The 15,378-nt window shown below is 44.9% G+C and overlaps 1 protein-coding gene across 5 annotated transcripts in view; it reads left to right on the top strand.

The window, feature by feature from the left end:
- Window positions 1-15,378, top strand: part of Fas1 (fasciclin 1 Fas1 domain-containing) — a 230,481-nt gene that overhangs the window by 132,729 nt on the left and 82,374 nt on the right. For all 5 annotated transcript variants that reach the window (XM_076910293.1, XM_076910272.1, XM_076910278.1 and 2 more), the window contains exon 2: window positions 12,070-12,205. In XM_076910293.1, the coding sequence (XP_076766408.1) occupies window positions 12,070-12,205 (136 nt within the window). The remainder of the gene's footprint in view (window positions 1-12,069; window positions 12,206-15,378) is intronic.

Here is a 15,378-nt window from a genome sequence, read left to right as displayed (position 1 = left end):
GAGCACGCGTCGCTGGAGATTCCTCCGGAGTTTTTCTCGATCGAGTCTTGGGCAGTTGAGGCAGTACGCCTTGCTCGTGGCAATAATTATTGATTGGCTGCAGCCACTCGAAGGAGTCCAAGTCGCATCGTAGCACTGTTTATACGACGGCAAGTCGAACGAGTGGAACAGGTCAATAATTGCGACGGGACGTTACGCTGTAACTGAGAAAAAGTACGAACGCAGTTACCTAAGAGCAACGAGCAATATCACTGGCCACGGGTTGCTTTTCATTAAACTTGTTAAAGAAGTTCAGCGACCGGTGCTTTAGTTTTTATTCGAATCAGAAGTAATTTGCCGTCCAGGACAATTAAAACATTGATTGCCGTTGATAAAAGTTAGCTTTTTATGTTCGACCGACATCGTGGATATTGTTACTCGATGGAGGCGGTATCGAAGGATTTCTGTTAATTATTTCACTGTAAGAATGCACCTTTTTACGTACTTGTAGTTGTGTATTGAATTCAGAAGAAATTCTGTTCAGGAAATGCTCGAATGGAAGTACTGCAATCCACGAGGGAAACAACCATTTTACGATATCAGCTTGTGGAACGACTGGTGTAAAAGACGAACAAAATTTTTAGCAACCCGAAGTTAGCATGAGTTGTACCCTTCAACGAAGCTCGCGTAGGTGGGACCGCGCTAGCGTGTCGCTAAAAATTGGTCTAATTGGTAACAACTCGTGTTTCTCCTCGTGAGGATTGTTTAGTACCTGCGAGACGGGAGGTCCGTGGGGTAAATTTGGTCACTGTCTGGGTTTCCACTTGACAGTCGAGGCCATAAATTCTGGTCTGCGTAAATTCCTGAATAATACTCTGCAGGGGAAAACTGTAACGCCGACCAACTGGATACTTTGTCTAATAAACTTCTTCCGTAATCGCGTGACTGTATATTCGTTCTCAAATAAAAATATGAATATGCGAATGGATACTTGAAATTTCGTACTTCGCTTTATTATTAAAACAAATTCCATTCACTTATGGAAGTATAAAAAATTCAGCAAAGATGTACGTGCGTCTAGTTGCAGCAGCGGAACAGAAAAATAAGACTTCGTCTACTGGTTAACTGCACACGTGTGCACGCGACACAGTTTGAAATCAAATAACGTTGCCCGCGTGTACTTCGTTGGCAGCGAGAAAAAATTTCTTGCAGAACGTAAATTTAAAGCGAGCTTTCATCGGGTCCCTGTAAAGTTAATTGGGGCAACATCGAAAGCTTTGAAAATGCCGAAAGTCGTTACGCCAGCAACTTTGATCGAGAGAGAGGGAGATACCGGTTACTACAAAGTTACCGTAACCCATCCATTTCTCATACCAGACGGTTTGAGTGTGTGTGTATGTGTGTGTGTGTGTGAGAGAGAGAGAGACAGAGAGACAGAGCGTTGGAAAAGTACGAAAATACCGGAGAACACCGGAAACAAGAAAGAGACAGACACCGACCACTTTCGAACCGGTCGCGATCAATTAAAACTTCGTCGAGTTTGATTTATCGAGCGATTTGAACTGATTGCGACCCCGTTGAAAAGACTAGCTCCCAGCTACCCCCTTCGACTTCTTTCTCGTCGCACTCGCCAGGATCGGTTACCTATCGGAAAACTTCTACGCGTCGATTGCTTACGGTCAACTCGAGTCCCACTTCCTCGTTGCGGCGTATACAATCCACGCGTACTTTATTTACCGTGCACTTCGCGGAGGACTGTCTGCGAATCGGTTGCACCAGCTTTTCGTCGTGTTTTTGTGGGGGCGAAAAATCGCGGATGCGAAGACAAAGGTACCTGCCAGATGTAGAAACTACCGACGAACTCATTTCTGGCCGTCGATACAAGTGCAAAAAGCTCCAAAATATCGTGCACGCGTATAATCTGTATCAATTTACCATTAATTAAATCGATGTTCTCGCGTTAATCGATGTTACTTTCCCGATATTATCGTACAATAATCTTCTCTCGCTGGGAATAACAATGATCGGCCGTTAAAATATCGTAGACAATTTCGATTTACTCCCATCTCGAACAGAATTCAAATTATCCGGTGTCTTTGTTCGAGCGGAATAGCAAAAGCTCCGCAGGCCGACGGCGAACTATCGCGTCCAGTTAAAAAGGGCTTCATCAACATGGCAGCGTATAATTGGACGTCGAAGCTTGGCCTGTATTGTTCCAATGTGGATGCACCCTATCAAGGGCGATCTGTTGTTCCCACGAGGAATTTCGCTCCTCATTTATCTTCATTATCGACGTATCTGTCCTGGGCCATTGGAGCCAATGGCACATACACTAAATACGATTCCGCGGCTTGTATAAACATTTGAATATTTATGAAGGATGCATCGGCGATCAGTCGTAGTTGTTGCTCGACGGTGTGATCGGTGCCAATGGCCAAAACCCGTCGATTCATGACTATCGATTGCGATCACGATTTAGACTGGCGGCAACGCTGTCGAATTTCTCCCTCGCCTTTTCTTCCTCTCTCTCTCCCTCTTTCTCTCTCTCTGTCTTCCTCCCTGTCTGTTTCTCCACCCATTTTTTTATCCCGCCTCGAACAATGCTTTTCCATTTACATTCGGTGTTTACGTCGCACACTCCACGCATCGCGACTGTTTCTGTGTTTGCTCAACTGAGTTCCTTTTCTTGCCCCCTTGTTTACTCGCTTTGAACATTTTATAGTCCGTCCCTTACGTTTTTCTCGCGCCCCTTCGAGCCCTCCTACGTCCCGTCCGCTCTCGTTTGCACGTTTGACTTTGTTCCCCGATTTTTCACGAGACCACCCCGCCGCCACTCTCCGTCTAACCAGAATTTCGCACGCTCGCTCGCGAGAAAGTAAGTTTCATTCGTTAGTATTTGATAACGCGGATAGTCTCAGTTACGCGCGGACTGGATTAAAAGGGGTGGCTCTGCCGGACGGATGACGAGCGAGCTTTAAATTCCAAAATAATGAACGTAAAACGTTTGTGGATCCGGATTTCCACGTCGAGCAGGGAGGAACAACTTTCGACCTCGAAATGGAACAATAGTGTTACTAATACCGCATGACAGAATTTGTTCAAACTGGAACTATATCAGTAACCGTACACTGAAAGTGGCAGAATTATTGGACGGTTTCGAATAAAAGTTTGAAACACAATATTTTGTTGGCTGGGCACGAATATTACCGCAGCGTTTATATAACGAGTGCAGTTGGAACGTATTATATTCCTGAGGAAACGTGAATGTAGATCATATGATAAAGCACATTAATACTAGTGAAATATCAACGAAATAATGTGATGGTAAATTTCTTTGAGAACGAAATGGTAATTAAAACGAATACCAAGATAAATCATGGACCACGGTAAAAAGGGTGAAATATTTACTCCCGTGGGATACTGCATTCTGAACTATGCAATTTCTAAAGTTTTTAAATCAGTGTACAAAGTGTCTCCACATATCGAAATGAAACGTCATTCAGAAATGGATTCATTATATTCATCGTAATTTCTGTCAAAATAGAATGCTCTTTGGAAATTAGAACAGGAAGGATGAAAATTAAATGCATTTTTCGAGCTTTTTTTCATTACGGCGGATAAACTCTGATTAAAAGAGAGAGAAAATGAGAGATTATATAGCTTTAACGATATTATAGATGTTATCGAGTAAGATTCAATTACGCTAAATTAGAAAGCTCACTTGATAATCAAATACTCGTGTTTCCCTACAACAAAGTCTTCCGTTAATTATTAATGATTCGAAGAAATTTCATTACGATCTTAAATAGTATCGATCATCTGACAAAAGCACCCGGCTCTCTGACAATTAATAGCCCTTTGAAAAAAAAAATGGAAGAGAAATAAAAAATTGTTTTCTCCACGACCGGAATCAAGATCCGTCAAAGAAAAATAATGAAATGATTGTTAATGACCGCATCCGCGCGGCGGCTCGCTAATTTCAGCCAGACACTTAACCCCGTTCGCTCATTAACTATTTGGATCGCGCTGATTATGCCACTAATTGGTAATCAATATTCAGTATGACCATTAAAGCCACGGGATATCGATACCAGTAATGCTCCTCCGCTTCCGGAGCCTGCTAATGCGACTGTTAAGCGAAGGAAGCCTACCGAAATAATCGTAATAGCATTTCCGCATTCGGATTCGCAACACGCGTTCGACACGGGTGACATTTAATGTTGTGTACCGTTATGCGTGTCGAATACACCATCGCCCAGAATTCCTGCGAATTGTCCCACAGGGTTTAATACGTCCGCGGACATTTTCGCCGTCCCGTCGCCAAATAATAACGAGTAGATTAAGTGCGCGTTAATTAAAATCGAAATCGGCCCCAAATGAAGCGTAACCGATATTCTTCTATTGTCCAAATTGATATTCGTTCGCGTACGCCAGAACGGTGGCCGCGTTGGGTTCGAATAAAATCCCAACGCCTCGACGGTCCGCTGGCTAAAGTGGAATCAATTTTTCCGCTGTACCCGCTGAATTTCAGCTCTAGAATAGAACAAATTGATTTCAAACAATTCCATTAATACGAGACCGGGGAAGCAATCAGGCTGGATTCAGCATCGACAGTATTAAGCTCCCCGATAATCATTTTCGAATTATCCATGCGTCACAGGCGCGGCTTGAATCGGCGATCGATCATCTCTCTTTTAAGGGTGTTCCATCACGTTGACCGGCGAGGGGTGAAGGAGGATTCATGAGATGTCACGCGAAACCTGTAAGAACCAAGGGCGAGCCTCGGATGATCGCGAAGGGGCGAGGTCGTATCCGAGGGGTCGCTCCGTTAGCGGTAGTCGGCGACCTTCCTCGGCCAGAAAATTCATTTCTTCGAGTTGTTTAGAAGGGGGATGGCCCCGGCGATGAGTCACGTGTAACGCGAATTTCCTGCCTATATCTCGTGTCCGTCAGAAATTGCGAGCAGGGGATTATGAAATGTTATGGAAATCAGTCGCGTCCCTAGCCGCCTGATAAATGGGATCGCGAGATCGCCCTGTGAATCCCGTGGCACGATCGCTCCGCCGGGTAGAATGTTTCATCCTTGTCGTTCAGGCATCGTTGAGCAAGAAATATTGTTTCTGATCGAATCTTTGGGGTGAACTGACTCGATTATGTTCCGTGACACGGTGTTCAATGGTACGTGCGCCGTTCAATCAATCCTTAACACGCTGCTCGAAAGTATTCCCGCGTTCGGATTCATAGGAGGCTCTCGTGAACCGGGGGTAGTCGACGAATACTAATGACGTTAATCGCGCACGACAACATTATACAGGGTGGAACGCTTTAGAGATTCTTATCCAACTGCTGCGTAGTTAATGGTTGGAAAAAAAAGAATAACTCGAAGTTTGAACAGAAGTTTGGTGACTGTTAAAAATTGAAAAAGCAAGTGCACACGCGATATACCTGTATCTCTGCGTTTGACGGATTGTCGTGGCACGGCAACGTCCAACGGACATTGCCACTGATGAAAGGACACATTATCTCGTTTCAACAACTTGCTCATCCCCTAGCCACGGTAGCAAAGCGGAAAATGGCCAGTGCTCCTCTGTGCGAAGCGTAGCGCGCCCCCAATGCGGGCATCTTCGCGGCGTTCGCCATGTTCGCCGCGATGAAAAAAAGAAGTGGACAGCGCGCCGGTTACGGAGACACGGCTCATTTCCGGCCCTGTGAAAATGAAGGCTCGTTCTGGCTGAGAAACAGGAGTCTGATATACTGGGTGCTCGCTACCGACCTGGTCAGAGGATTTACGGGGTGATTCGACGGAACGAGATCAGATGAAAAGCACAAAAGCGAGTTTAAAAACCAGTACGCGTCTACTAATAAGAAACTGTAATACCATGTATCAGCTTTATACTTATAATTATCTAGTTGGTTTATCAAAATCATTTTTCTAAAAAACCAAACCTGGAACAACAGCTTTTCCTCTTATTTCAGCCTGTAAAATTACCATTTTGTTCACAGACGATTACCAGACACCCGGTATATGAGCTGACCATTTGCCAACTCACCCACCGACTCTTTTCCCTCATTCAACCCTTTTTCTCTTGCCCAGACTTGTTTGCGTATCACAGGCACGGGAGGGTGCCTTGACTTTCTTCTCGTTTCACTTTCACTCTTTTCGTGCTCCCCCGACTTTTCCTTAGCCGGTTGTTTGATATTAATGTTCGCGAGGACTGAATGGGCGTACGGCTGATAAGGTGCACGCAACACGGGAGTCTTTAACTGCGTGCGACACGGGGGATGATAAGCTCTGGTTTTGCGGTATTACGTACGTATAGATGAACGTTTGATACGAATTTGAAGCGGACGGCTAATTTCGTGTAACGAGAAAACTTGCCACTGAAACTTTACAGTTACGATTAGAACAATACGAATCTCAATTTGAGAGGGATGGTGGATATTATTCTACGTAAAAGAAGAAACGATAGGAAATACAGGGAAATTAGCTGCGAGAGCTGTTCGAAAGTGAGCCTGCAAAGTTTGTGCATCGAAAGAGAAGAACGAGACAGCCTTCACACCACTACTTTGTCGCCAAGCCACTTTCGCTTCGCTCGAGAGTAAAATCGGCAACGGTAACAAGTTATTGAAAGTTGATGTATCCAATTTTTTCCGGCAATCGCGCCACTCGAGGTATCATCCGACTGCGTCGTTTCAATGCGTCGCGACGACGGAAAACAGTTTCGCCCTTCTGTTTCGTCTTTGTTGGCGTTCATCGCGCCTGCGGTAGAACGCGGTGTACGTATCGGGAACGCAGTGCGAATCCTCTGTTCGCCACGTTACCCCACGCTCGGTTGACTCTCCTTTATTGTAGATCGGCCAAGTGTGCATTTGTTGGAAATATCGGCCGGAGGGCGAGGATTCAAGGAGGTGGAACACGCTTCCTATTAATTTACATATTACATTATCGCACGCCATATCACGCATGCGTGATCTAACAGCATTTGGCAAAATTACCCCGCCAAAATGGTTCAAACGCACTCGCGTCTGGTTTCGAGGGAAATCTGTTAAATTGACTTCGAGCGAAACGAGTCCGTTCAGAGAAGATGGGTTACTTAACCCCTATCGCCATCGTATTATCGCGGGCGTAAAACCGGAAGCGTTAACGTTCTATCAAGACGTAAGATGCTAGCCGCACCTGTTATCAAATTTCGTTACCAAGATCGAGGAAGTAGCCGAATTCTCTTGGCGTCCAATCCATTACTTCCACGTGTTTGCCTTTACGACTGGCAGCAAGTTTCATTCTAAACACGTTTCAACGGTTGAATGGTAGAGAGCGCAGGAGAGACAGAGAGGGAGGAAGAGCGAATACTTAAAATTCTTTTCTCCAAACCTATACTTCAAGTCGGCAAACAGGAAAATTCGTGGTATTACGCGCGGAACGATACCGTTCAGGTTGAATTTGTCGAGGGCTACGAACCGTTCGCGGTTCGATGGCCGTCTACGCTCGCTGGGACGCGATGCACGGTGCACATCCCGACCGTGGCACGGATGCATTATTCGCCACGTTATTACACGTGTCGTTGAACCGACTCCATTGTAAATTGGCCCCGGTGTACGTTTGTTGGAAACGTTGCCTAAGGGAGGCCAGCCCAGACAACCGGTGAACCCGGCGAAACTCGGTAAAAGCTCTTATATTGAATACGTGGCTTACATCTCAACATCCCGATGCACTTACTCCGCGTGTTATCGATACGTCTACCCCCTGGTCTCGAGCACAAACTGTACACACGATCTACCATCTAAATTACTATTATTATCTTTATATACTTTCAATTCGGAAGACCCGTTGTTGCTGAAATTGCATGCAACTCTGGCTAATGCGATGTATTCGACATTGCCTCGTTCACTAATTCATAGCTTAACCGAAAAGAGGTTAATTACGTTCTACGAAATGAACAGGTGGTCCAATTTTGGAAGAGTGCTCAGGTATGGTCGAGAGAGAGATATTTAAAAGTTTCGTTCTACAGTGTAGAATTACATGTGTCAACGCGGTGGAATATATTTTTTATATTTGAACAGTTCACAAAGTGGCTGTTTCTGTCCGCTCTGGTCAATTTTCCAGTTGGTCCCCGATGGTCGTCGGTCTGTCCTTGCTTTTTGGAGTTCGGATTACCCCGATTCCGTAAACAACCTCGCGGCACAATTTCAGGAGCCGGGCTAAGCTCGGCTCCTGTCTAGTTTACCGAAGGTCCAAGCGGATCGGGAAGAGATTTCGGGGTAATTTGTCTCGCCTGATGAGATTTGTTGGATCCTGTACCTGGTAGCGTTAACGATCAACCGTTGACCGCGTGTATATTCATTTTCCGGTACGTTGGATGATTCCACCTTACGCGTATACAACGAACCCCTTTAGCCTTTGGTGCTGGACGCGTCTGTCTACGACGTGAACCACTGAATTCGACCAACCGCTGCGGATAAATACGCGCGCTGGTTCCACTTGTTTCCGTTCCCCGATGCAACATAACTCGATCATTGAAAACATTCAGCAGCCTGGTCGCAATTTTCATAGTTACGATATTTTGTCCGCTTATTCGGTCCTGATCGTATTTGCGCACTCGATTAATGAGCACGCATTAATTGCTTAATAGTAATCGTGACACGTCTCTATTACTCGCAGGCTTTGTCAAGGAACAAATGGATGGTAAACACAGGAGGGTGAGGCACGATAGAGAAGGGTGGAGAGTGTTTCATCGTCATTTCTCGCAAATCTGACTCGCCACGCTTCGAACTATGGCGAAAATCCAACCGAATCGTGTATCCCCAGCGAAATAAGGGAAAAATGTTCGATGCGCCGCATTGTTCTATTGTTTCTAGCCGAATACTTTTAACTGGCAGTTTTCTGCGCATAAAATAATTCTTTTACTTCAAAAAAACATTCCGCCGAACGCTGGGAATTTAATTTTGTATTCGAATAAAAAAAAAAGAGAGAAAAGTGCCTGGGTAAAATGTTCCACCTTTCTATGGGAACTGTGCTTTTACTTTTCGATATTGCTCGAGCGTGTTTCGCGCGCATTTTATAATCGTAAAAGAATAGCTCGTCGCGAACGAAAAAGCAACGAATGAACGATAAATGAAAATATATAATATCGCGATGAACGCGAGCAGCGTTAAGGTCGCGATATTTTTCATTGGTTCGCCGCACGGGGCACCGGAGGAATTAAACGCGTGGGAACGGGATAAATTATTCGTTCGACGTCGCGCGAACAGTGTTACTTATTAAATGTTCGTGCGAGTCATTTGAAAAGTACGAACGTGTTTCGCCGGAAAATGTGTTATTAATAACCGAGCGGCTGTCTGCCCGAGCTCGTGCATGTTAATTAGTACACGATGAGATAATTGGGAAGGCGAATTCATACCGAGGTCTATTAGCTGTGCATCCAGGTCGACGGAGCTGGCAGGAAATTTCTGATTAATTAGTGGAAACTGAACTAAGATGCGGTCGTTCCACGCGTCTAGCTATTCCATAATAATCGGTTCGCCTTCCAGTAACGCAACAATATTTGATTATCCAATTCGATCATAAGCTGCAGCTTATAGTCACGACGCTATTCTAATAAATGGCCATACATCGCGTGAATTTTTTTTAGAAGTCACTTCGTCAAATCGAAAATGGTCTCGCATCGAATATTTCTATCGTTCTTGGGAGTCGTTTGTTCCTGGTTTTTATTCCAAGAAGAACAATACTCCGCGCACTTGGCGAATTATTTTAATTACAACTGCGGTTGAAAAGATAATTGGATGAGACGGTTCGTTTTTAATCTTTGCTTCAATCGCGACTGAAATAAACAGTTGACTTCGCAAAGAGGTTGAAAGGAAAAGATATTTCGTAATATAACCGACGTACGTATTCATAAAGCGTCAAAGGTATGGAAACGAATGAATTTTATCTGTCTGCATGCTACTCACAGAGTCCGTATGTCTTTGAGCGGCAAACGAACCGAGACTTTAATGCCATTCCTTGGCGATGCATTATTTTGCAATATTTATAAGAACAATTGTGCCGTCGAACGTGGAAATAAATGCTCCCTATGGTCACGATACGTTCACCAAACGAAACGCGATTAATTGATCGAATCGTGGAATCGATGTTCCATGAACGACTTAGAAATCGTTCGTTAAACTGATCGAAATAAACCTGCGCGTTCAGGCGACGAACAGTGCAATGACGCTTGTAAACGTCGTTACGGCTGCCCTATTTCCGGACCCCTGGAACATGCTAATTAAACTGGCTAATAGACGGTCCGGCCTTGGCTGGCCATCAATCGATTTAACTACAAATTCAATTCAGCCTTACTTATTGGACGGGAAAAATGATTACTTGCCCCAAAGGCCATGCTGGTTAGATTGATTCGGATCTCTGCGTTATCTGATGAATTATATTCGAGCAGAGACTATTTCTCCAATAATTTTCATTGCTGTGGAGGCAAATGTTCACTGTCCTTCCTGCAAATTTGATTTTTAACGAGCAGAACGCTCGCACTTTCGATGCAGCTGTTGCCGTAACGCGCACGCGAGTCTACGTCCTACGAGATGTCCTATTGCATGACGGGTGACGCGTACGTTCGCGTCAGAAGTTGTTTTAACAAACAAAAAAATTGTCACGCGGGAAGATGAGTTCCACAGATTGAATCTGAACGTTTCCCAAAACCGTTCATTCGATTTCTCGCAGCTATTTTCCACAGAGTGTGTTCAAGTTTCGAGCACACGCGGCGGGCATCATTTTGGAAAATTAGATTCGAGAATTATTCACATTTATGGCAGATCGCGACGCATAAAGGGGGGAAGATTTGCGCGAAAAAATATGCGCGTACCGGGAACCGATGCTCGTAGGAAATTTGTGCGACTCGAAGATTCCAGTATTGAATTTGTAGGAAAAGAAGGTCGCAGGTCTCAAAGCAAACTACGTTGAATAAGTCAAAGGGTATTCCAGCGGCAACAATTTGATACAGCGACGTGAAAGCCAGCCGTTTCTGGCTTCTCGCTGTCGTGGAGAGCGATTTTAAAGAAAGGGATGTCTCGGCGAGCTGCGAGTGTCGAAAGGGAACGGAAACGATGAAAGCCTGCGGAGAACACGAGAATCGTCTATAAAAGTCTTTTAATGCTGTGCAACGTTCCCAGTTAGACGGCGGAACACTGCGAAAATTATGTTTTGTCGGCTTCCCCTCGCTGGTGCCTGTCGTCTACAGCTCGTTATGACGTATTCGTTTCCAGCCAAGAGAGGCTGAGAATATCTCTCGAACGTTGCTGATAAAAATTATTTATCCGTAGCCGAGCACAATATACTCCGCGGTGGTGAATTAGTTTTCAGTGGAGTTTCGCGATGGAGTGGCACCTCGCCGCTTGGGTTTCAAAGTGGCGAATATAAAGGATAGCCCCAGAAAGAGCTACGTTATTACGTTCAATAAAGCATACACGAGCCTCGGTTTTTGCCAGCCGCGTAACTCGCGGTGTTTTTCCGCACCGCGTAGGAAAGGAACGTGACTCACGTTCCCGGCTAATATTTTCCGCTCTTTGACTCGTAGCTGGGTTAATTGCGCATTGATAACTAACGAGGTTCCTTTGTGCGAATTTTCGGGGAGACGAAAGACCCGGGCAAATTTCATTCGACGCGCCGGATTAAACGCTTTCGGGCGGTCGTGGAACGCGGATCGCTAATTCGCCATGCACAATCGTACGTTTAATCCGACGCGACTTGGCTTACATGTGCCACATACCAACCCTTGCCGCGGTGATACGTTTACGGCTGACAGAAAATCGATACGCGCCTCCTTGTTTCCCCGTTTTTAATCCGTTTATTATATTCCATCGTACGAGCCGCGACCCCCGTCGCGGTCGAAAAATTAACCCCCCCCCGCTCGAACTATTTCGAAAAGGAACACTTCGTATCCCTGTAGGTCGTCAGGCTGCTAAAGTTTTACGATCAACTTCGCCGCGTCGCGTTTTAATCCCGTTTTTGTTTTGCAGCCGCGCTTATGCACACGAGACACGTTTATGTAAAACACTGGACCGCGCAAGAAGTAACGGCGCATATTCGTTTTCTTGTTGCAGTTCTACCAGTTGCTGGAGGCTAGTCATGTGGCAAACACCACGCTCACGTATCGCCATGTGACGGTTTTCGCACCTACGAACCGAGCTTTCCAAAAGTACAACGGGACTACGAAAAACTTGGTTCTCTACCACATGTGTAAGTACTCGCCGCGTTTTTATTGCTTTCATTACAGACGGTTTGCAGAGAGGTGAAACTCGTGGAACGTTTGGCTTTTATTAGGAAAGTAGTTGAAACAAATAAAAAACGGGAAAAACGAGCCGGATAAAAAGTGGATAACACCAGCCTGGCAGAGTTTGCTTTTTTAAACGCGCAACTCTGTTCAAACGCAATTAGCATATTTAATTGCCTATGCTTGAAGTTAGTATGCTGCGTTAACGTCGCAAGTCACTAATAGAGTACAGAAAATTATCTGAAATCCATTGCGACGATTTATTTGTTCGAACGTTTCGTCTAAAGCAATTCGCACCCTTGCTCTTTAATCTTCCTAAAGATGATGTTACGCACGTTTATCGGCATGTCTGCACACGGAACAGTGATGGACTTGGTCGTAAAGAGAGGTCTCAGTGAAAGTGTATCAAGTATACAGCAGGAGTTACATCGTGTACACCCATAATTTCATGTTCTTCCATGTTGGAGGATGACGCGTACAATCCGCGACATTTGCGATCCTGCAATATAGCTCATGCATTTAGATGGATGGTCATGCAATTCTGTCCATCTAGGAGAATGTATTGGCACGCGTGTCAAGATCATGGTACATTGTAACGCGCATTCATACCCCTATTGTTCTGATTGCGACTAAAGCCAGGCTTGTGCGCGCCAAGTTTACCATCACTTGGACTGCAACAGTTTAACAGCGATTACATTACTAGTGCCAATAACATTTTTGCAGTTTTCATTTAGCTCTCAACTGCTATCATAATTGATACGATGTTAATTGCCATTATACGTTTCGAAATACGTATTTCATATCAAATATCTTTTGCCATCGCTAAACTCATAGTTTGGGCACCATGTAAACGCGTGATCCCAAAACTGGGATCACGTACTAGTCGCTTTTGTAATTTCGAATGGACACGTCACTGCGCGACGACTCGCTTTAATAAACACTGTGGTGTCAACTGTCTTCCGTGAGAGCGAGTTAATTGTCGCAGCCCCTTAGCGGCTGCGAGGTTTGCACTATGGACCATGGTTCGTGGTTTTCGGTCCGACGGTGTGGTGAGAAGGCGGTAGACGCTTGGCTGCGATGTTCACTTGCCGCTAGCCATTTTTCTCAGGTCCTGAGTAACCTCATTTTCAGCACTCCATGCCAAGTATCGCGTTAATCAAATTAGTCAAACTTTGGTCCAGCATTATTGCATCGAAGAGAAACATTTGCTTGGTAATGATATTGAACAGAAGTCGACGTAATGGAATCAATGTTGCCCAATAAGAATTTAATTGAGATCAATATTCGCAACGCCAGGGAACTTCTTCTTATCTGTTTCTAGTAATTCGAAACATTTTCAATCGCAGCATTACCATGTCGGTGACGTTAATCCCAACGGAGGTCTCCGTTCGCCAGATCCCAAAGCTGTTCTTCCTTAGTTAATGCAGCGTTGCATCTCGCGTCGATGCACCGATGGCGCATTATACCGATTTACAGCAGCCGACCTGTCCCTCGTAGCGGCCCCACTGCGTCAGAATGCCCTGGTGTTATCACGCTGCTTTATCAATTATTGAGAACGTCTCTCGCTTGCGTACATCGCTGACAGCTCGAGCGATCGACTAATGACATCGAACACTCTTAATTCAGACAATTACGTAGTTGTTTGATTATTGCGCTGGTCACGGTGATCGAGGATTTCGTCGAGCTCGAAATTTTATCGAAATTGCCGACGGAATATATTATTGACGCAACGTGTCGTCGTAAAATAACCCATTGTCGTCAATTTTATTTGTCGTTCGACCGTATTTATTAATCGAAAAAAATGTTAACGCGATAGATCAATCAGAACACCAGAGAAGTCATATATATATATATCTCGAACCTTTCCCGTTTGTTTCATTAAATTCGATATTCAAACGTTACATTTCAAGCTCAGACACATCCTATCGCCACATGTCCGAAATTACTTTGCCCAGAAAATTTGCATCTCCCTGACAAGGTTCAATTAGGACCAATCGATTGTTTTACACCTACGACCCACAACTAGCCATCAGTGGTATACGTAGTCTGCGTCAACGCGAGGAGCATTTCCTAGCTGGGAGGCAGACGAAGAAACAGGAACGGGGACGAAACGATTTTCCTTTAGACGATTTGGTAACACGGGCATGGGAGACTTTAATCGTGTACGATCTCGATTCCATTTGAGCATCCGAACACGACTACGACGCGACAGTCAACCACCGTGAAGGACATCACGTGGGCCCTGATCGGTCAAGGATCGATCAGCTCGGGATTGAGAAGTCACTGGAGACACGTCTCGCAGGCTATCGACGTTATGCATGAGCATTGCATATGCATCGAACGAGCCTCGAAATAATATAAGACGTGTAATAATGCTGGACGTGCGCGGGGCAGAGGACAATAATCGTGCTTCGATCGAAATTCAGGGAATATTGGCATCTCCCCTTTAAAATTTTGCGCAGACGTACGTGCCTCTTTCGCGAACAGCCAGCAGGGTAAAGAAAAGAACGAGCACGATATAGGGGGTGGATGCAGCCCACCATTTGACATGTAAATGTAATAAATTCTTGATTTTATAGTTATATCCGCTTTTACACGACCATTTCCGATAACCAGTCGCCCCTTCGTGTCCCGAGGCATTTTCGCGATTGCCACGAAGAAAGTGCGCGCAGGAAGGAAACAAGGAATTAAGGGCGTTGCCGTTTTATGAAGAAACTTCCTTTTACGCTGCTAAGATGCCTCGGGCGACAAACGGGGGGTGCAGGCGCGTCCAATTTTTTAAAGTCGCCTTCCGAACCATCAAAATTTCATTCCCGGTTCAATTCCATAGCGAATAGAGAATTTTCGTTTCGACGACTTTCTTCGCAACGATCGTCAAAGAATTCTGCGAAACGCGAATTCAGTGGTACGATCGAGTATTACTTCGGACCAGTGGAACAGCAATTAGTCAAGTTCGATATATAATCAGATTGCCATCTAATGGTTCTTTGATTTCCTTAAATCTTCTCTCAGCTTCTAAAATATACTTACGTTTAATGTTCAAGAAAAACTAGTTACAATGGAAATAACAAGTTCAATAGCTGGAAAACAATTTATTTGAAAATCGTTTGGAAATTCCGAACAGGATGAGCAGAGAATA

The sequence above is a fragment of the Xylocopa sonorina genome, chromosome 1, assembly GCF_050948175.1.
Source record: "Xylocopa sonorina isolate GNS202 chromosome 1, iyXylSono1_principal, whole genome shotgun sequence".
Lineage (NCBI taxonomy): Eukaryota > Metazoa > Arthropoda > Insecta > Hymenoptera > Apidae > Xylocopa > Xylocopa sonorina.
This window is presented reverse-complemented; position numbering and strand designations above follow the sequence as displayed.